The sequence below is a fragment of the Sinohyriopsis cumingii genome, chromosome 7 (assembly GCF_028554795.1).
Source record: "Sinohyriopsis cumingii isolate HCF-2022 chromosome 7, ASM2855479v2, whole genome shotgun sequence".
In the NCBI taxonomy this organism is placed as follows: Eukaryota; Metazoa; Mollusca; class Bivalvia; order Unionida; family Unionidae; genus Sinohyriopsis; species Sinohyriopsis cumingii.
Window position 1 is genome coordinate 76899913 of NC_142967.1, and position 23423 is coordinate 76923335.

The 23423-nt window shown below is 33.0% G+C and overlaps 2 protein-coding genes across 3 annotated transcripts in view; one reads left to right on the forward strand and one right to left on the reverse strand.

Annotated features, from left to right (window-relative positions):
• Positions 1–2287: 2287 nt before the first annotated feature.
• On the reverse strand, positions 2288–13755 carry LOC149795562 (uncharacterized). 2 transcript variants are annotated; one of them, XM_089965390.1, is made up of 4 exons: positions 13670–13755; positions 11112–11226; positions 8564–8712; positions 6566–6698 (listed from the first exon to the last, which is right to left on the reverse strand). In XM_089965390.1, exons 2-4 carry the CDS (start codon positions 11206–11208, stop codon positions 6690–6692), a joined length of 255 nt encoding a protein of 84 aa, XP_089821516.1. In that variant the 5' UTR covers positions 11209–11226; positions 13670–13755; the 3' UTR covers positions 6566–6689. The 2 variants fall into 2 exon arrangements, with proteins under 2 accessions (XP_089821515.1, XP_089821516.1); XM_089965389.1 differs by lacking the exon at positions 8564–8712 and having other exon boundaries at positions 2288–6698.
• A 4958-nt stretch (positions 13756–18713) lies between these two features.
• The window catches only part of LOC149795563 (serine protease HTRA2, mitochondrial-like), a 34194-nt gene continuing 29484 nt past the window's right edge, over positions 18714–23423 (forward strand). Inside the window, exon 1 of the mRNA XM_089965391.1 lies at positions 18714–19101. Coding sequence (XP_089821517.1) covers positions 18716–19101 — 386 coding nt within the window. The 5' untranslated portion in view covers positions 18714–18715. The remainder of the gene's footprint in view (positions 19102–23423) is intronic.

Consider the following 23423-nt stretch of genomic DNA (forward strand, 5'->3'; position numbering starts at 1 on the left):
GAGAGAAAAGTCAATAATGTAATAATAATATGCATGCAAACTGCTCAGATGAGTCTTAAATGTCAACCAGAGTCCCAAAATCGGAAGTACAGTAGCTGTATGCAGATATAATGCTAAATGAAATAAAGAGCAATAACTCATGAACTTAAAGGACAAAATGCAGAGAATATCATATTGGTTTTACTGGTGCAATACTTCTTAAGTTAACTGTATTTACTAACAGAAGTCTTACCAAAACATCAGAGTGGCTTGAACTCTCTTATCCAACTTTTTCACACTTCAACCAAAGCTCAAAAACTGCATTTCATGTTTTAAATATTGTGCATTATTAATTTCATTTATCCATTTCTTAAGTATTTAAGAACAAGACTTAATGAAAGTATTGAATGTTGACAATATTAACAAAATCATCTAGAATACAAACTTCCATAAAATGAACTGCAACAGTAAAGTGATAAATGCTGTTCAAATGAATTCCGAGTTCTGAATGTGCTGATGTATATACTGAAGTGCAAACAGTCTGGACGTATCACAATGGCAATATTCAAAACTTCTTTGAATGAATTCACAATAATCCCAGAATAACATTTTAGTCCAAAGTCAATGAGCACTTTTTAGTTTCAAAGAATAATCCAAACAAATGATTCCTCTCAAATTTTATCAACAAATGATTCCTCTCAAATTTTATCAAAACACAACATTAAATACAGATTGATATTTAAACAAGAACACAGGAAAAAACCAATTAATTGTCCACTTCTTACATTCTACAGCTATACATAGGAAAAGGTTCCTACTCAATCTATTTTGCAATACATCCCACATAATATATTTCAAAATGCATCTCCATGTTGCAACAGAACCCACCCAACTTAATCATCCAGTGGAAAATTACCCAAAACTTGTAAACAGGTTCATTTTTAAGATTGAGTTTAAAACTTGTCAACAACCTATTTATAGTAGTTTTGTTTTTAACTGTGCTGGGGTAGGGGTGGGTTATCATTTCTAGTTTCCCATTGTGTTGTGACCATATTAAATTAACATGATGTTTTAATTTTAAATCCTACATTTTCTACTGTGCTGTTTTTCCACATGTTAAATTCCAATACTCTTTATCTTTAAAAAGCTGCAGGTTTTCATGACCCCTGATATAATACTATGTATGTAAAATGACTGAAATACCTCTACATTCTTGTTGTTGGCTTCTTTTCACTATCCACTTTGGATGTCTTTTTTTATCTCAAAATGAAAAAAAAGTGCTAATCTTTACTTTTCCAGCAAATCCTTGACTTTCCTTATGTAAGACTCATTTCCCCTTATAAACTCCATCTCAGTAGTTTCTAACTTTTTGTTTTCATTTTTAGAACCTTCTAAGGTCACGATCAAGGCTTGGTATAAACCCATGTAACAACCTGTTTATAGTTCATTATCTTAAAAACAGAATCTACAGGCAAAGAAAAAAAATAGCTATGAAACATGTTATTTGCAAATGATCATAACAATCTATAATCAGGGACAAAAATAAAACACACAATATTGATATACATAACAAAATTGTATGCAGATTGTTACACATTGTTTCAATTCTGAGTTTATTTTCATTTTATCTCATTTAATTTGTTCCTACAATAGTATATGTGCAAGCAACTGCACTTTCAGGTCTTGTAGCAAGATGTCAAAAGTGCTCTTTTCCCACCATTACAAACAGTATACAAACATACATATGTATCCTCCACAAATTGTCTTTAGGCATTGTCAGTAAACCAGATTGATCCAATAAAATAGGTAATTTTTATTTTCAATGATTCGCAACATTTCAGTAGTTATGACAGTTCTTCCTAAATCAAGCCATAGATTTTCATTTTTCAAAACCTCAACCCCCTACCCAGGTGTTAAATACCAAATACAATGAATTATTCTATTACACATATACAGCTAGTAGTGTTGTTCTGTAAGATTTTATATTTACAATAAAAATGAAGGGAAAGAACTTAAGAAGGTGCTAACAAATATTATGAACTGTATAAAATCTCTACAGTAGAAGAAAATAACATCTGATATAGGTAATGGTTCATTGTGTAAATGAATAGTACAGAATTGGAGTTGATTTCTTGTCTGATTAAATCACAAAAGATAATGATTGATGTGGCACAAAATATGAAATTAACAGATATCACACTTGCTTCACCAATAATGAGTTTAAAAGGAGTTTTAAAACTGTAGGAAAAAGTACAAAGGAAATGATCCTGAAAAAGTATTTCAATTAAGTAAAAAGAAAACAAGGTAATAAAGCAGTCAAATACATTTTAATCTGAGGGATATAAAACAAATCAGCACTTTACAGAACCAATTAAATATTTATTTAATGAGGAACATCAATATACCAAAATAAGCACTATTGTTTATTGCTGGACTGGAGAAGAACATATGATAATATATTAAATGGAGCAGGACAGTCAAACATATATTACCTTTTTTCTTTATCAAATAAAACCTACAGATACTATGTAAATGTGATAAATTGCATGATTTTACATCTAATGCTGCTTGCATATATGATAAAGTATATTTTACAATATTCAAAATTAATGATGAAAAAAGATTCTAACTGCAGTTGACAAACAAGCAAATTGGTTCAATTATTATCTCCTAATTAAAAAAACATTAATTCATGCAAACTATTCTTATTTACTCAAGTTATTGCTACAAGTCTATGGTCTTCAAATAATTAACAGAAAAGAGTGAAAAGCAACAAGCATTGTAAAATTCAACAAATAATTTATTTCCCTAGAATACAAAGTGAAAAAAAAGAGAACTTGTGGTATTGTGAATTAAATCCCAAAATAATCCTAAAATTACAGACACAAGTCCTAATAATAAAAGTTCTGAATAAACTTTAGTGAAAATCAAAAATAAATACAATGTTGAAAGTGTTGATATGCCTGTGATGGCTCATAAATTGTTGTTGTGCCAACAATCTTTTGTTGAAACAGTAATATAATTCCAGGTGTGAATTCACCATAAATCCCAGTGAATATCTCTTTCCAAGAATCTTACTTATTTTGAGCACTCTGTATTTCAAGAAGAAAAAAAATCACTTGAATAATTTGAAGAAATAAATTTCAGCCCAAATGAGCCTCTGGACACAACAATAATACAAACTGATTTTGCTAGATCTTAAAGCATGACTGAATAGTTCCTCCAGTAACAAGATTATATTGTACTCCACTTGACCCCAGGTCACAATTAACATTTTCTATAAAAAAAAATTAATACCTAATGGAAAATAACTTTGCAGAAACGTCTTGATGTTTACAAAATAAAGTGTTAGCTATAATTAGAAAGTCTGTTATTAAAATTATATAACCTGGAATATGTCAAGTATGCCAAGGAAATCTCAATAACCTAGACCCAGACCCACATAAACATTTTTACTTCTATTACTAAAGATAACAATATTAAATCCATACACATAGAGAATATTTTAGCTATGTATTAGTTCACAGAATTTAAAAAAATCAATAATTTCAGTGAAGTATAAAAAAACATGATTTTGGACAAGGTTAAGTCCAACATAGAAAGTTACATTACAATAGTGTATTATAAAAAAAATTGATCAAAACAAATAACAAATAATGCAAATTAAATATACATAACGTTACATAACTAATATTTTTATTTTTATGTATTGGCTGTATATAAGAATATATAAAATTTTCACTGATAAAATAAGTAATATCATTTATCTATTTATTAAGTTACAATGTAGAGAAATAAACAAACTTTTACATTGTTTTAATAGATTACTATAACTGATGTTAATTGAGTCATTCTGGTGGAGAGCTTATCAAGGGAAATAACTTGTCTTCAAAAACCTCATTCAAAACTATGTAGTATTCTGTCAGGGTTCTATCAAATGTTTGTCTTGGATCAATCAGATTATTTGGGATTATTTTAATGAACAAAAATGATTCCTGCGTAAACTATAAAGAATGCTGTCTGTAATGTACTCAATAAAATCTTTGTCTTAACTGATCAATCAAATTATTCAAAATTTCTTTAATGAACCAAATTAAATGATGACTGTAGGGTGAAAAGATAGATATTATCAAAACAGATCCATATAATGTATGTGAAAGTTGATATCATTTGTAGTCCTTACAATTTGAAATTAATGACCCAATAAAAATGGCACATTTTTTAAACAGAAACTTAGCTAAAATGCTAGTTTCACTGATTTTGTATATTTAAATGTAATCATTTAACAATATTTTCAACTTATATGTTGTATGCTTTACTTTATGTGTAATACATGTCATGTTCAGCAGTTCTGATGGTCAAGAATAATCAGTTTAAACTAGATAAATATGAAAACAATAATCTTTCTCTGAGTTTCAATTTTAGCAGTTTTATTCTTCATTTCCAAACCAATGTTTGCTTAAACCTTTACCTGAAAATATTTATACAACTTTAACAATTTTAATGTGAAAGTCTGGAAACCCTTTCTGAAATGAATAATGGACCAAAAGTAAACAAAATGTAATTTTAGTGGATTTTTTCCCATTATTTAAAGCTATATGCATATGCTTTGCATTTTACATGCAATGTTTAAGCTATACAGAACAGATCATAACAAGTTTAGATAACAAGGCTATAGCCTGCATTTCAATTAAGTCTAAGGCCAAAACAAAGCTTAAAAATTTTAACCAAAACCTTAACAAACTGTTGTCAATGATGCTAGTAATGTGACACTCTATTTCACTTGCCACTTGTGTGGGCTCTACCAAACATTTAGGTAAATTATCACATATCTTGGTTTAAAGCTGAAACCATTTATTAATTTATGTATTAGCCAGTACAAGGAAAACATTGGAAATGATATAAAATTGAAAAGGAACAATTTTCATACTGCTAATAAAAACTAACTGAAAAAATAATAAATACAGAATAAAATGTGTACAAGAAATACTGAGTCATCTTTGTAACTCATTATACATGCTGTGGAACTTCCTGTCTTCCACAAATCTTTTTACTATGTACAACCATGTGTTTACTCAGATTGGATTTAATTGCACATCTATATCCACAAACTTCACATTCATATGGTTTTTCCCCACTATGTGTTCTAATGTGTGCTCGCAGAGTTGTCTTTTCATAAAAACCTTTACTGCAATTAGTGCAGAAATAGCGATAATCCTTTTTGTGCCGTCGTTGATGATTCGTCAATCCTTGACGTCTTTTGAAACCCTTGCCACATATTTCACATTTAAAGCTTTTCTCCCCATGCGTAGGCAAATGATATTTAAAATGAAGTTTTGATTTAAATTTCTTTCCACATATAGGACAATCAATGAGACTTCCCTCAGGGTGAACAAGTGTCTTATGAGTTACAAGACATCCTTGGTGCCTTGAGCTGTAACCACAGAACTCACATTGGTAAAGTTTTGGACTATCTGAATGCATGACTTTTAAGTGATTCAACATAATGAAATAGGAGAAAAATCCCCTCCCACATTTATCACATATAAAAGGTCTTTCACCTTGGTGCTTGAGCATATGTGTTCGAAGTTCCTTTGGATACATAAATGACTTTACACAAACGTCACACTTATGGGGTTTTTCCTTTGTATGATAATAAATATGCCTTTTATAATCTGAAAAAGTACTGGCTGTAAACATTCTTTCACAAAAAGTGCACTCAAAACGACATTTACCATTCAGCTTGTGATTGTCATATATCTTTTGCCTTTTAAATTCAACATTACATTCACTGCATATAAAAGATTTTCTTTTCGCTTCTTTACAAGCATCACGTTTTTCATCATTCTTTTCATCTAAACTTTGCTTTGCATTATCTTGTTTGCATCCCGATTTCATTTGTCTTTCTTTTGTTGTTAAACTATTTAATTCTCTATGAGTTTGAGAAGAATTATCAGTATTATGATTTATGATTAAAGAGCTATTTAGATGTCTACTTTTGTATAAATTTCTGGCATTTGAAAGACTGTCAAGCTTTCTCAACTTTGACATTCTGCTCTTTATTGAATTTTGGGATAATTCATTTGACTCAAATATCTTTGCAATGTTATTATCTAAGACTACTTGTATGTGCTCATCCATACCTAACATACTCTTGGTTTCACAATTTACACTTGATCTCTGACAACTTTTATCCATTTTTTCCATGCAAGTTGAAATATAACCACTATCCCTTGCAATATATTCTTTGTCTGTAGTTTCATTTTCATTTGTGGATGATTTCTTCTTGAAATAATCAGTGACAAATGATGGTCCAAAATCCTGCATCATGCAAACTTCATCTTTGGGCAGTTTTTCCCTTAATTCAAGACCGGTGCTATAAATTAAGTCAATTGCAGAATAATTATTAAACTGAATCTGAGTCCTGGCAGTAGGTAGATTATTCTCCTCCTCAGTCACTGTACAAGAATCTAAGCTAGTTGCTTCCTTCTCTTCATGACCGTTCTTATTGTCATTATTTTGACAAAGGTTTAGTACCACTGTCATTTCCCTTGGGCTACATAACTTCTGGGTATCATTTGTGATGGTTCTGCTTTCTTTCTTGTGTCTAAGGAATGGTAGTTTTTCCAGCTCATAGGCCGCTATCTGATGACATGGAGGAACCACTTTGTTCTTGTTACTCTTATCTATAGATACCATTTTTATGTTTTTTACAGCACCTGCAACATAAGAAACAGCTATATAATAGTCTGTAGTAAAACTGCAAATAATCTACTATTCATAATGGCTTGTAAGTCAAACTTAACTACAAATAATATTGACATTGATCTGCTGTCACATAATGCAAGGCCAGATCACTGTTATTTGTTGTACTGATTACTCATAACTGCACTGCACAGATCCAGATCTGCTGGTGCATAATGCAATTGCAGATCTACGTTTGCAGGTTGTAGTTGGACCCAACTTGCACATGAGTAAATATGGTATTCTGAATATGCACAAGGATGACAGACATCTGAAAAAAGGAAAGGAATGAAAAAGATCTTTGAGATTTTTAAATTCTTGAAAGTCACAAGTAACCTGTAAGAAGTGACACAGAACCTGTTTTGAATTTATTACACCTGTCAGCTCATGACGTTAGGGCAGTCACCACCAGCATAGAATTCTAGTGCAGCTATTCCATAATTGACATCATCCAAAGCATGAGATGGAGGCCAGTGATGGTATTCTATGGCAACTGTACCATAACTGACATCATCCAAAGCATGGGATGGAGGCCAGTGATGGCATTCTATGGCAACTGTTCCCTAACTGACATTGTCCAAAGCATGGGATGGAGGCCAGCGATGGCATTCTATGGCAACTGTTCCATAACTGACATTGTCCAAAGCATGGGATGGAGGCCAGCGATGGCATTCTATGGCAACTGTTCCATAACTGACATTGTCCAAAGCATGGGATGGAGGCCAGCGATGGCATTCTATGGCAACTGTTCCACAACTGACATTGTCCAAAGCATGGGATGGAGGCCAGCGATGGCATTCTATGGCAACTGTTCCATAACTGACATTGTCCAAAGCATGGGATGGAGGCCAGCATTGTCAAGCTCTTAATTTAAAGGGCTTTCATTATAAGGTTCTGCTCTACTATTTTTGCATTTTGCATAGGGTTTGATTTTTAAAGAAGAGTTTCCCATGTTTTCTTTACTGGTTATCCTGTTGTTTTTTTAAAACCTTACGTATCGTAAGTTTTGTTAAAACAACTTTTAATTCCCTTCATTATGGTGTGTGATTGATGGCTGAAAGTTGTGTCATAGAGTACTGAAAAACATTTCATAAAGTAGTCCACAGATTGTTCAAGGATCCAATGTGGAATCTATGTTACCTTGTGTCATAATTCCTTCACAGAATGTAAATGATTATAGGCAATATGAAATTTGGTATAAGCTACTCATGTTTATTTTATCAACTCACAAAATCAAATAATTTGTAACTGAAATTGCATCGAGATTACTTATTCAACCTTGCAAAACTACTACTACTACTACACACATACACATAGCTGCCAACCTTCCAGGCTCACAATTAGTGAAAATAGGGATAAAAAGTCATGAATTTGGACATGAATTTGTGAAAAATACCATGACAATAACTCCATCCACTCTGACCACTCCACCCACTCCGACCATCAATACTACACTATATCAAGTTCGCAAAATAAAAATAAAACACTACATATATGCAGAAATATTTATTTATCAAGACATGATACTGTGGCAGACTTGAACTTCCTCAACTGCTTGATCGTAAATTTGTTTTCTAAACAGTTCTGACTTCTTGCCTGCTGGTTGATCTTTGGGACTAAAATTGCTGACAAATTTTCTGCAGCTAAGGAGGCCCTAAAGTCTGTCTTATTTTTCGTCACTAAAGAAAATACTCTTTCGCTGTCACTGTTGCTGTGAGGAATTGGTTCTTCCACAGAAAAATTTGGAAGCAATTTTCGAGTCCGGAAACATTTGTCAGAACAAATGTTTAGCATGGTCTCCAGCTGATAAAAGTAGATTGTGTTCGACAAGAAAACTCACAAATAATGCTTCAGCGTTGGTAGCCTGCATGTCTTCCGCCAATGGTTTAAAATATTCCAGAGCTGAAATCTGCGAATTCTTCATTTTCCCAACTTCTACGTGTTTTTTGCAACCGACATTCTTCCTCACATCGTCTCTGCAATGGCACACTGAGTGCAAAAAGCATGAATGAATATTAATGTTTAATGGCAGAATGTACGGCCAAATTTTGATATATTCCAAATTAAACTTCACTTTTTGAGTAATACATTTCTTTTTCCTTGGTGGTGAAGACATTTTCAAGATCTTACATGCAATGCTGAACGGTAACTCAAATCAGTGTTTTGATGCATGCGCGGAGCAAATTTCTGGTTAGGCCCCAGTTTCTTTCAAAAGCATTTGTAAAACTACTCTTATACATATAGAATAAAATAGGCTAAAATGCTTGCTACCGGGCCAACTGAACTAATCGGCTGTAGATCTACTAATATCGTGACCAGCAGTACTGGACCGTTTTGGCAACTGCGAATATCACAACTAGCGCTTAACGGGAAATCGGTTATTTTATTAAAGATCTAAAATAATTGAGGATTGGAAAATACATGAATTTTTGGCTTATGGCGTGAATCCATGAATCGCTGAAAAAGTCGTGAAATTCACACCAAATTTTGTGAGGGTTAGCAGCTATGCATACACACACATGAAAGCACACACACACATGCACATGATACGTGGAAGAATTCAACAGACCTGACAATATTAACACAGCATAAATTGAACAAGATGATTACACATAACAACTGCAGCACCCATTATAAGAAAATGGTGCACCTAATAAACTGAGAAAGTGTGATTTCTCCTAAACTATTACACCAATTGTGCACAAATTTTACGGATATGATAAATTAAACAAATTCTATCAAAAGAGCATATAAAATACTCATAGCTCAGATTTCCCTTTAAACTGTTTTAAATGCCACAATAAATGTGATCCCAGTATGACAACAATGAACAACAATAGTGTTTGGTTCAATACTCACATTTATTAAGTATATTTACATAATGGCATCAGCACATGTACACTGAAGATTTTAACTTGTGCTGAATGAAGCACCTCCACTGGATTAGAATCATAGGCACCAATGCACTAAACTTAAATAAAATCTCCAAAATACAATAAAGAAGTTTCAGAAATAATGCTTCCAAAATAACTGTAATTCCATAAAAACTCAGTTGCAGTTTGTTCTGATGTAAGCTGCCTTATATAAGTAACTTTTATACTATGGTCAGTAAAAGAAAATTACATATCAAAGTAGTGGCATGGCCGCTAGACAAAATTTCATCTTTACCCAAGTAAGTTTTAAGGTATAAATGATTAAATGGCCTTGAGTGCCAGTGGAAAAGAAAAGACAAACCCACCAATTATAAATGAAGGAGATTCTGAAACAACCTGCTTGCCAGTGTGTGGAGAATTACAATTGTGTAAAGCCAAGACACAAAACTAAACAATATCAACAATGATCTTAGTCAGAATTATACCCTTATTAGGATCCTTCTATCATAAACATGTGACAATTATGTGAATATATGCTGATTATATGCCTTATACAATTACGTATGTGTACTTTTCATAAAGATTAAATCACTTTGTTAGATTGCATATACTGCTGAAAAATAGTAATTCATGGATCAAAGCAAAGGAAACAGCTGTGTATGTCTGCTGAAATGTAATCTTGAAGAATGCAATTAAACAATGAACTACATATAATATTTTATGAAATAAACAAGGATATAAGTGACATTAAGCATGATTTGAACTGTGTAAGATTGTACATTGTAGTACACCTTGGTCTCCCATGTAAACTCTAACGGATCTGTGAATTACTAAGTCTTTATCTATCTTGATTTTATGTCTCAGAAATTGGAAATTATTTTCATTCAAAATAATAACAAAAACAATGAATATATTATCATAATAGTTTATAACAGTTTACTGACTGCTGTGTGGCATGTCGATCTTGCAAATTTTGTCTTGACATATTTTGTGTCTACAAGTGTTGGGACACATAAAATGCCATATTTTTACATGCATATCAGTCTTGGGACACCAAAAAATAATATTTTTTTTGTGTCCATTATGTTAATTAATATAATTTTTAAAAGAAAAGAAAAAACATGATTCTGCATATGATATTACAAATATTTATTTTGTTCCTGATAAAGAGAAATTCAATTTGAAAGGACAGTCTGAATTTTATGTTGAACAAGGTCCCTTGAAGAGACTGAAGCTCAACAACAGAAGTGTAAATCGAAAAAAATCAATGGTTTACAGGATGTTTCCAAATTTTACTAGCATTTATAGATCCAACTGCAAGTAACACAGACCCTGATCTGCTGTCATAATAAGCCTGGAGGGTCTATGGTGACTATTGTATGGATGAGTCCGAACAAACTCCATAAATCCATATCTTCACCACATTATGTGACAGCAGACCTAGGTCTGTGTGACAGCAGACCTAGGTCTGTGCAGTTGGATCCAACTTACAAGCATGTGTACACAGTACAGTACCTTCTTTCACAAACTGCCATCCCCTATCAACAAAGAGCTGTCTAACTGCCTCCTCTTGTTGCAGAGTTACATACAACATTAGCAAATACGACCCCATTCTGATAGACCTGAAATGCTAAAGAAAGATTCTTTTCATTGTTACCACCTGCACAGCTGCTATAAAATATACAAAATTATGATGAAATTTAAATTTTAAAAAATAAAAAATTACAATGTAAAATCTGACTCAAGCTCAAAGTAACTTGAGGAACTAATTAAATGATAAGCTGATTAAAAGCAATTTTAATAAGGTTAATAACAGAGTAGCAATTTTTTTAAATGTTTCATTTCAAATTGATTATAGGTATGTTCATTAAGTAATTTACCAGGAAAACTAGCTAATGATTTTTCATAAAACCATAACATAGTCCAGTTTGTATCACATATAGAGATCAGGTGACAAACATCAATTGGCATACTCCATCCAAAAATATTCTTGGAAATTAAAGATAAAAAGAGAAATTCCTGTGAAAAGTTTACTGGGCATATAAATGGATAGACAGATATATGGACAACCATGGAGAAAGAATAATAGTTAAAGGAGAAAATCTAGCCCATGACAAATTTTTGTATACATATATTCTCACTTATAAGCGGAGTTCAATTGCAAATTGCACAGACCCAGATCTGCTATAGCATTTTGCACCAGCAGATCTGAGTCTATGCAGTTTGTCAAGAGTATTTCAGTATAGCAGACAACACAGACCCTAATCTGCCAGTGTATTATGCAATATCAAATCAAGGACTATCTTGTTTGCAGCTGGAGAAGTTGCATACAAAGTTTTACCACAGCATCATAAACTTTAAATGTGTTTTTGTGTTATAAAAAAATGTTATGGATGAAAGAGTATGAAGATAAACCAACATTCATCATTTTTTGAAGAAAAAAACCATGTATATATATTTGAAAATCACTTAGTGTTCATTGATTTTGTTACATATTAACATAAAAAAGGACATAGTTTGATGTAATCCTGTAATTGTTATGGTTATAATTCTATATATTAAAGAGTTATTGCAAAGGTTTTATAACTTTAGCAGTGATGGATACAAAGTCTATAACTGTCACCAATGCGATCTGAACCCAGTTAGTCTGCCTCAAATTCAGGTGCATATATCACTAGACCAAAATGGCCAAACCAGCTAGGCTGGTTTGTAAGTGGACTTATATACCTCAAGAAACCATGCTTCTCACCCTCTCTTTGACATCTGTCCTCGATTGTTACCAGATTCATCACTCAGAATAGTTAAAGCATATCCTCTACCGATGAGATACTTACGGTCAAACAAGCCACACCTCACCCCCATGTATTTGAAAGGAATACCGAGTCTATAACTGTCATCATCAGGAATCTAACCATTTATTTCTGTCTCTAAAAGGATTGGACCAGCTGAACTGGTGAGGAAGTGGCCTAAAATATTTCAACCACTGCGAAACCTACAGGCCTGATTTCCTCAAAGAAACTAAAAATCTATTACACAGAAAACTATAGACCCAATTTTGACAACTTAAAGCAACTGTGGTGTCAGAACTTGGGGTCAAATGAAATATCTGGGGGTCTCTGGTGTACAAAAGAGTGTAAAGAAAAACATTGTAGTCACTGAGCTTTAATTTTAAACTCATTAAATTATCTTAGTCTGTGTCAGTTGCCAACAGTCAATGTAATAAAAGTATTGCACAAAGCCGCGTACATGGGATGCTAAATTTTTTATTTACATGAGTGCATTCTATAATGTTTGCATAATAAGGCTACAGCAACTGAGTGGCATATTTCTTAACACACAAAATTGGTTTATTCCCAACAATTTTACAGTTTTTAAATTTCTGTGTGTGTGTGTGTGATTTGGATTTTTAATGCAGCTTTAACAGTATTTCAGTCATATCACTATGATGTCTGCAGTGTAACAGTTTATAGTGATGTCTAGCACTGGGACAACATGCCACAGACATGTAGCATGATGTCTCACCCAGTCACATTATCCTAACACCAGGCTGACCAGTCCTAATACTAACCTCTTAATGCTGAGCACCAAGTGAGGCAGCTGTTAGTACCATTTTTGTAAGTCTTTGGTATGACTTGGCCAAGGATCGAACCCACAACCTCCCACATCCAAGGTGGATGCTCTAACCACTAGGCCATCGGAGCAGTTTGAAATTATGTTATACAACATTACGCTGCTAAAAAGAGCAGTTCTGGATCAGTCTGTTTCATTTATAGTTTTCTCCAGGCCTCTTTATAGTTTCTGTCTCTACATATCAAATTCAATTAAAGCATATTATTGCTAAATACTGGATGAAAATGATTCAGTCCTTTTAAATATTTTAAACTAATGATATGCATTTCAATGAGAAGCCTACAAAATCAATTTCCACTTAAACTGATATGATTTCAAAATGTCAATTCTTTCTCATTGGTTATCGATTGATTGGTGTTTAATGGTGCATCAGCATATGTAAGGTAATACTGTACCAAAGCAATTAAGTAAATTGCACTGAAATATACAAAAAGTGGATTTACCTGCTCTTGTCAAGGCAGGATTCAAACTCCATACCCTTTTGGTCACAAGTCTGTCATGCTAACCACTGAGCCACTGCAGCTCTGCAATAAAGGTAAAATAACTTTCTAAATTAACTTACTAATTTTGACTTTCAAAATTTTACATTGTATCTGTCAGTATTAGACTCTAATTATGATTTCTAATTCTGCTATCACGTGTCCCAATCTCAGCCAGTTTTGCAGCTTATTTATATAGGGATAGAACTAGGAGATAGAGATCCTAAAAGCACAAACTCTATGTAATTTACACTCTTATGGTTTCATAAATATGTATCTTATCTTTGATAAACTTGCATAAATGTATTCAATTTCACTCATACTTATTACCAAACAATGCAGAATTTTTAAACATGTATACACTATAAATTTTTGTAGTATTTAATAAGTAAAGGATCTGATGCACTTAGTATTCATAGTACATGATGTTATGAAATTTGTCAACAAAAGCTACATATGCCTTTTTAAGCTGAAGCCACATGTTTATTATAACTTCATTTTCAGGCATCTGCTAAACAATTAGACATAAAGACATGCATAAGAAGTTTGGAGGTGATTTAGAAAATTTGTGAGGCTGTTGTAGAAAATATCAGTGACATTAGTCAGAGTACTGTATGTGTCTGATTATAAGTTGAGTCGAACTGCAAACTGCACAGGCCAAAATCAGCTATTGTGTAATATGCTGGTAGCTCTGGGTCTGTGCCCTTGTTAAGTGTAATCACTATAGTTCTTAACCCATGGGATAACTGAGTTGACACACTGTTTTGAGTGGGTCACCAAGACTGACCTTAATAATTTGAAATTTCCTACCCAAGTGGTTTTTTGTAGAATTGGTGGTGAGGGTAATACCACAAACCCAGTATGGATTGCCACCCAAAATGTTTATGAACCACTCCAGTAAAACAATGAGAATTATGAGTGGTAACAAGATCAGCCAATCTAAGACAAGAGCAAGGTCATCACACTACATGTAATATATCTGGACCTTGATCATTACTGAGTCTGAGATATTGAGGATACAGTAGAACCTGTCTTGAAAGACCACCCCTTATGCCAAAAAAGTATGGTCTCTCAAGACAGGTGGTCTCTCATAACAGGTAATAACACTATATAATTAATAAATATGTGCACTGAGAATAAAGTCTCTTAAGACAGGTGGTCTCATATAACAGTGGTCTTTCAAGACAGGTTTTACTGTATAAGCTTATCTTCCAAATCTGGTAAAAATCTGCTCTGAAATATGACCTTCAGAATGCTACCTTTGCAATTTCTGATAGAAGAACGTTGCAGGGCATACTATAAACTCACTTGGTCTTTCATTGGCCTCATAATGAAATTAGACACAGTCTAAATCACAAAGGCAGCGGACATATTTCTTGTGATATCAAGCATATATCAACTAAAGACACTGCATGACACCATGACACCTTGCATATTTCAAGTACTGTAGCATGTGCATATATTCTGAGTCTGTGGAAAAAAAAAACTACACTACACTACATGTGGATATTTTATTAATACAAAATAATGTTCATTTTGGCTCTGTATTAGTCTGGTTCTCAATCCTTACATGGCTACCATAGTTTTACTTGGAGGATCTATAGTCAAAGATATATGATCACATTTTGCCTAAACAAATTATACATGCATCCAATTACTGGAAAAGTTTTCCCACAGAATGTACAAACTATTCTTTGTTGTGCTCAACTTTGAAAGCTGATCTGTTAAAATTTAACTACATTTTATAGCTTTAGATATTTTACCATTACTGAGAAATACATATTTTAACTACTTAGTCTGAACTCACTAAAGGCTGTTCCATTAAAACATACATGGACCCTGGGAAGGCACTTTTAAAGTGGTGTACTTACCAATAGATGCAATGTAGAAATTTCTTATCATTTTAATATGAATTCTGTGAAATCAAAGTACCCTGGCAGATATTTTTTTTAAACTACCTTCTCTGAGTAACATGTGTGTTTAAATGGAACAGCCTTAAGTTACCTTTCTCTGTCAGTTGCCAGTAGTTGAATCAAGTAATAACAGTATTTTTGACACAAATTTGGAAACATCATAGATGCAAAATATTTAGTTTAGAGGCATGCATTCTAGATCTAATTAAATAAAAGAATATTATTGCTAAATATTGGATGAAAATGATCTTTTCAATACTTAAAATTTTCAAACTAGCATTCTGTATTTCAAAACATTGACTATCACATCCATTTCCAATTGAAATGATATCATTTTATAATATCTGGGTAAAAAGAGAAGATAACTAAGGAGGAATTGTACATGCCTGTAAACATGACCAGGCTTATCTATAATTGATACTAGGATGCTGGATGAGTCTGTATTTCGTAAGAAATGAATGCTGCAGGAAAGAAACAGTTTACTAAACAGTTACTTAAGGACACAGCAAAAGTTATCTGAGCATATCAAAAAGCTCACTCATGCATGCAGCAAATAACTCACATATCCAAAATTTGAACCATTGAAGGAATCTCTATCAACAACAAATACATAAGTCACCATAATTTAATGACATGGAATTAGCATTATAAAAACTCTATTACTCTGAGTTAAAATGGATATGAGTCTTGGCATTGTGATACAGAAGGTCAATCTAAAACTTATAAATATTTCACAGAAATGAACCTTTATCGTAGCAATATTGTGCTTTTATTTCATCCAGTCAAGACAGAGGTGCAAGCAACAAAGGATTCTATACTGGTAAAGGACCAGTTCTTTACATGCACCAATTGTCACTATTATGTCAGTAGCACCCAGATGTGAATTACTACTTATTATCCATACTGTTAAAATCATTTTTTTAAATTATGCATATTTGTTTTAAAAAATGTATCAATTTATGAGATATTAGCCTGGTGATGACTATTTGTATCCAGCCATGACTAAAGTGTACATTGATGTGGTCATGTTTGGCTTATTTACTCAACTTAAATATTAATTGTTGCTCTAAAATTTAATATTAATATATTTTAACCAAAGTCTAATCAGTCCTGATTACTGAATGCTTAGCACTGTAACTGTCACCACAAAACTTCCAGACAAAAATTTGTGATAGTTATGGCCAGGTATTAAACTGGGTGAAGAAAAGAACATTTCAGCTCTAATCATCACAATATAGGGTAGTATGAATTTTTGTTCAACATGCTTCACTTTCATTGTGGCATCACAGCATGTGACAATCGATATATCACACCTTTATGCTGACCTCATTCAAAAATGTCCATGTACTTTAATAATGAGTTTTGCCATATGTGTTTGACAGGGGCGTAGAAAATGAATTTCCAAAGGATTATCAACACAGAAGTATCCAAATAAAGTGAACAGTCACCATTTAAAGGTATATGTAATCAAATTCTAAAAATGAAATACATTACTGCAATAATCAGTACTATATAAATACATGACATGCATGACTTTTACTAAAGTACAAGTCACACAGGTCATGTAAGTGCATTTACTGACGTAAGTTTAACAAATAATTTTATTTTTAAAATTTAATCATAATATAGTTATAACAATGTTTATTCAATCATATTTTTAGTGATCTACACATTAATTATCATAACAAAAATTCCAGACAAAAATTTTCAATCACTATGGACTTTTACAATGGCAGCTTGGCATTACACTCGGTCAGGAAAGTTGATATTGGATTGAACTATTACTAGTGCAGGTGAGGGGGAATCAAGTGAATGAGTGAGTGAACAAGAAGTTGTGTGCATTTCTAATAATCTCCTGTATGGATGTTCAACGATGAATGGGATAGAGGAGCAATATACAGTAAGTTTTATTCTTAGCATGTACATGACATTTCTTCAAAAAGAAAATTTAGCATGGTGTAAAATTTAACTACAATAATCTAAACTGACAGTCGTCTTTCTAGTCTTTTACATATATGAAAGCACATACTTGTATGAGAAAAATAGGTATTATGTATGAAGTGAAATAAAAGATATGACATACCATACAGAAGATATCAAAGAAGTTACATAATTGCCACATATTTATTGGACTTGTGTGCCAATTTTTTCCTGCCAGTATTTCCCCAGGCTTTGTTTATAAATGACAACAATGTCACATCTCTGTTTATGTTTAATTTTAAAAAATCCCTACCACAGGTGTGTTCCCTCTTACATCATAGCATGTTATCAATGAATTTGCCGTCTTCATACACATTTTGGGGGGAATTTATTCAATAATTTTAAATGGAATTTGGATGTACAGGAATTGAAATAAAGTGAATAAATGCCTTTTAAAGGTATGTGTACCCAAATTCTCCAAAATGACACATGTAGCTGCAAAAAGTGACTTAGACCGCGTCCATGAGCTATGTGACTTATACTATACTGTCCTAAGTAAGCTCTTGGACTTTTCCCAGTGATAGTCTTTTCGAATTTAATTACAAACTTCTGAAAAAATCTGAAAGTATATACTATGGAAAATTTACTTATTGGTATGTATTTAATAGTAAGCGATCGTTTCGAAATGGGGTTCGCTATTATTGAAAGGCAGACGTCACAGTGTCAGAAGCCTTCCGGGAAGGTGGTCCAGACCCTCCAAGATTTTGGAAACAAATGTAAGGAGATGCTGTAGAAAATACGGACGTGAATTTATGTAATAACTTTTTAAAACATTAAATATGAGACAATAAGTAGTTTATATTTAACTTTTCTCATTGTCTTGGGATATATCATGCAGAATGGGATGTAACTGGTCTGTTGTCAAGGAAAACAAGCCGTTAGGTTATCAGACAGGAGAACTGACCAACGAATGCAGCCAAGGTCATCAGAAAATGTAAAGCTACTACTGTTTATGTTGAATACGTATTAAACACCTTCAAAATTGTAGCCTCTTAATTACTAGAAAGTAATAATACAGAATTAGAAAAAATGTATATGAATTTAATTAGAATTATCTTGAAACGGACTATTTTCCAATTAACACTTAATGCATCGAAACAGAGAGCTAGCAATAGCAATGGCGGCGCCCATGAACTGGAGTGTTCCTTTTTCAAGTCGATTTATATTTCGAACATTTCGTGCTAGAAATGCACCAAAATGTTTAATAAGCAACATTTCAAAACGTCTATTTAGTTTTCAAGTAAATTTTAACAAAAATCGTGGAAATTTACCATCATTTACAGCTCTAAGTACAACAGTTATTTGTACTTGTGGAGCACTCTACTTGTCGAAAAATCGGCTAAAAGAATGGAAGACCAACACATTTATGGCCAATGTGCATGCCATAGAACTTGATAGATTTAATGGTTCAAGTAATCTTCCTCCTTCTAAAAGATATAATTTCATTGCCGATGTGGTAGAAAAGGCTGCACCAGCAGTGGTCTACATAGAGGTCATTGGAAGGTATGAGCGTCTATTAGTTCTACAGTGTAAGACCTCGACGCTTATATTTATGTGGCTAGAGCTTACTGCCCAAATAAAGGCGCTGTATATCGTGTTCTGATGTCGTTTAACATCGGAACGACAAGTCAGATTTTCAGGAAACTCTCATACACTTGGCAGCCCATATTGTCGTTTTTCTGCAAATGAAAGTTATAATGTTTTAGTCAGACTTTACTTACTCCGATGCCTTTTTCCTACCAAATTCAAATTCCCACACAAGCAAATGGACATGTTTTCAAGTTCCCTTGACCTGCATTTCACTTGGCTGGAATGTGATGGAAGCCGAGAATACCAAAATCAATTAAAGGATGATTATTTTGAACGATATGAAGCTATCTAAACACTTTCTTCAATATTAATATATTTTTATTCATTTTGTTAAAGAAGTATACTTCAGCTTAACTTGATTTCAACATTCCTGGCTTCCATTGCATTCCAGCTAAATTTTTTACATGAATATCACTGTTTCCAAACATGACAGTACCCCATGTTCTCAAATAAAATCTATATCTTCTTAAAATCAGTATCACTAACAAACTGGTTAATAGTTTGTAGTAGAATAATTCTCAGGTTTTTGTTGTTGGAGTTCGCAGGTGCAGAATGAGGGCCATGGAAGTAACATCCATTTTTCTAGTTGATGTACACTTTGTGTAGCATGTACATCAAGTTCCCAACATTAGGACAAATATTTGCCATCATAAAAATATTTTTTCATTATTATCATGGTATCAGAGCAGCTCTCCTTGCATAACCTGAAATCTACATTGTTTATCGATTGTTTTCTGCAGTCATCTTATGCATTTTAATACAAAGCAAAGAACAACAAATAGACATATATAATATCTTGAAGGTCAGTTGTTTTATTTACCTTTTTGTTTATCACAGATTTTAAGACCCATGATACCATATCACTCGGGTATATTTTCATTGGTAGGTTGAATTATTTTGTCACATTACTAGAACTAGTGTATCCTGCTGTTATAATTTTTGTACTGAAATATTATGATTCATGGCATTACAACATGTCAAATTATGAACACATTATGTTGTGGATACATGTAAGAGAGCTGGCCTGAGGCATCACACAAAATATTTAAATGCTTATTGACCATACAGATGTTGTTGTATGACAAGCTATTGATGGATGAGCTGGTTAATTTGTCATGTATGTTCAGGGCTGAGCAAATCCCATAGCCCGACGTCCTGGACTAGTCATTTTTGAAGTCGGGCAAGTAAAATTTTCCAGGTCGCTAGTCCGGGACCAGTGCTTTTTAAAAAAGTCGGGCTAGTCCTTATTTTTGTGCTTTAATCACTATATCTACCTTTATTTGGCCAATCATGCCCTCTGTGCACACTGAATACTTGATTCTACCCCTCTTCATGTATACATTTACATCCTGTTACCGCTTGACTGCATATTGGGCTAAGCGACCTAATTATCGGCAAATCAAAACACGTCAAACAAAAGAAAGCCAGTGTGATCAATTAGCAGTGTTGTAAGCAGTTTTGTTGCAATGAGTTGACTCAATCTAGATCATAACGAGCGGCTCACTATGATTTTAATCCAGTGAGTCAGTGTAATTAAATTAATGAAATGTACTTTACTAACATCAGTGTTGGTTTCCTTTATGAACTGATTAAATGACAGTAATGATTCTTTAATTTATAATTGATTAGACTGGTGATTAACTTCCACATGCGATATTGTGTTTGAGGCGAAACAATTACACTAAATAATGAGCTGTTTCAGTTCGTATTTAAAAGAGTAAATTGATGTTATGATCACTTTATAAGTAGTTGTCAAGCAAGCTGATACTCTGTGGATAAAATGAGTTTGCTAAATTATTTTCGCAAGGAAGGGAAATAAAATACCCCATCAAAAATTTCAAAATAAATTTTTGATAAAAAATTATGTAACTAAACAACAACACACAGCATATCTGAGAGGGTAGACACATATATAAAGCACCTTTTTCTTCTTTTTTTTTTTGGGAAGTGGGGGGGGTGACATCTGTCTGGTGCCCCCCACCCCCACCCCACACCAAGGAAAGGAAGGTAATAACAGCGATTAGGAGAAGACTTCTTTGAGGAATTCCTTAAACCAAAAGAGTTTACAAATGCTAATGAAAATTTCTGTGAATGGACAAGAGCTTGAAGACTTTAACCCAGACACAGCTATCAACTGCTGGCTTAGTGCTGGTGCAGGTGGCAGACATATACATGGACATATTTTCAAATCCATCAGCTAAAACATATATACATGAACCTGAAGAAGCAAAATGAACAACAACCAATGTTTTTGAAAAATTAAATTCTTTTAAGAAATAATTATGTTGTATATTATTTCGTTTCTTTCTTCTTCTTTTCTATGGATTAAGTACATACGTCTCATCAAATCTCAGCAAGTGATTACCATTTTGCGACAAGTGAAAAGTAAGGTGGGGCTAGTGAAGAGTAAAGTGGGACTAGTGATGAGAAAGGTGGGACTAGTGAATTTTCTGAAACCACTTGTCTTGGACTAGTGGTCAAAAAAAATATTTGCTCAGCCCTGATGTTAAAGACAATTTGTGATAATTTGATCCTTTCTGTTATGATAGGAATATACTTGAAGATAATCAGGGTATAGATTTCATATGTATGTATGTATGCATACATTCATGCATGCATGTATGTATGCACAGTGTGACCCTGCTATAACATGATAGTTGGGGTCCATAGAACCCAACCATGTTATAGACCAAACTGTGCTCTAACCAACCAAATCAGTTAGCTGAAGAAAATGATGCATTTACCTCATATATGATGGGTAGGGATGGGTGTAATAAAGTGGGAGCAAAAATAAGTGCTTTTGATTAAATGAAGACAAACTAGTCTAAAATCACTTGTTTATTGACAACTTACATTTGTGTAGTACAATCCTTGATCCGTTAAGTACTGTACTTGTATGTAATAAATCTATGAATAAGAGTATAGTAGATCACATCTTTTATTTATTATAAAAAAAATTGGTAGTCCTCATTTTGATCTATATCTGATTGTCAGTTAACAATTCACTACAATTGTTGCAAGTTGCACATGGCTATAACTGTTTACATGCTACATGTACATGCACTTAAATTGGCCTAGATTTTGGTCAGCTGAAGACAATACATGTATAATCTTGCCAAGGCTACCCAGGGGATGAGGCTATTTATAGGGAAATGAAAACTTGAACAAATTAAAAAGTTTAACAAACTTCTTTGCTAGATACCCCATCTTCAATTAACTAGATGGCCATATATCTGTGGTTACAAAAGATTGAAAATTTAATTTGATTTTATTGCCATTGGTAGCAACCATAAGCAAAAATGAAACTTTCATGGCAAAATAAAATTGTTCCAGTCAATTTGGAAAATGCAACAATCTATCAGATTAAATTGTTTTAAGTTTGTTGCTCAGGACTGTTTCTTATTGAAGTGGCAACATCAGATAATAATAGAACATTGACTGAGGCTGGGTTTTTTTCTTCATTTGCTTAGTACAGAATAATTGGTGCTTCAATGATGATCAGTTTTCTATGAAGTTTCATAAAAACTTTTTTTAAATTCAAAAGGAATTTACTGTTGTTTGGTCAATTGTAGCAGGTACTTTTCCTGCCTTTGAAAAGTTGGTCTATTGTACCTGATCTGAATAGCATAAATAGACCAACAGCTTGATTCCATTTCTGGTTTTTTTGTTGATTGTTTTTACATTTCTGGTGGTGGAGTGATGCTCCCTTCCACACATGCGTCAGAATATTTTTTTTAAAAAGGCCAACAGATGATGAATACAGCGGTGTTTGTTCTGACAGGGATTACTACAGAAAATGTGAGCTTTCTGAAGGATTTAATTCTATGAATGAAAAGAAGAGGAATTGTACTTACCATCCACATACAGAGGTCAGTCCAAAAAAATATTAATTGTAACTTGCAAGCAGCCATTAATCTGACACTATTTCATCTGAAAGATCTATTATGAGATAAGGCCTCATGTGGTTTATCTCTGCTACCAGATGTTTTTTTAAAAAAATGCCAAGATCTCTCAGCATACAGTAATTAGGCCAGATGTCAGAATAAGCTGATTATAATATAACAGTGCACTGTTAAGATGGTTTGTTAGTATGAACAAAAGATTTGTTTATCTAACAAGAGATAAATTCCAGTGCATTTTATATCAAGTTTGCAGCTTCCTTTCATGATGCATCAGAATTTTATATCAAGTTTGCAGCTTCCTTTCATGATGCATCAGAATTCTATATCAAGTTT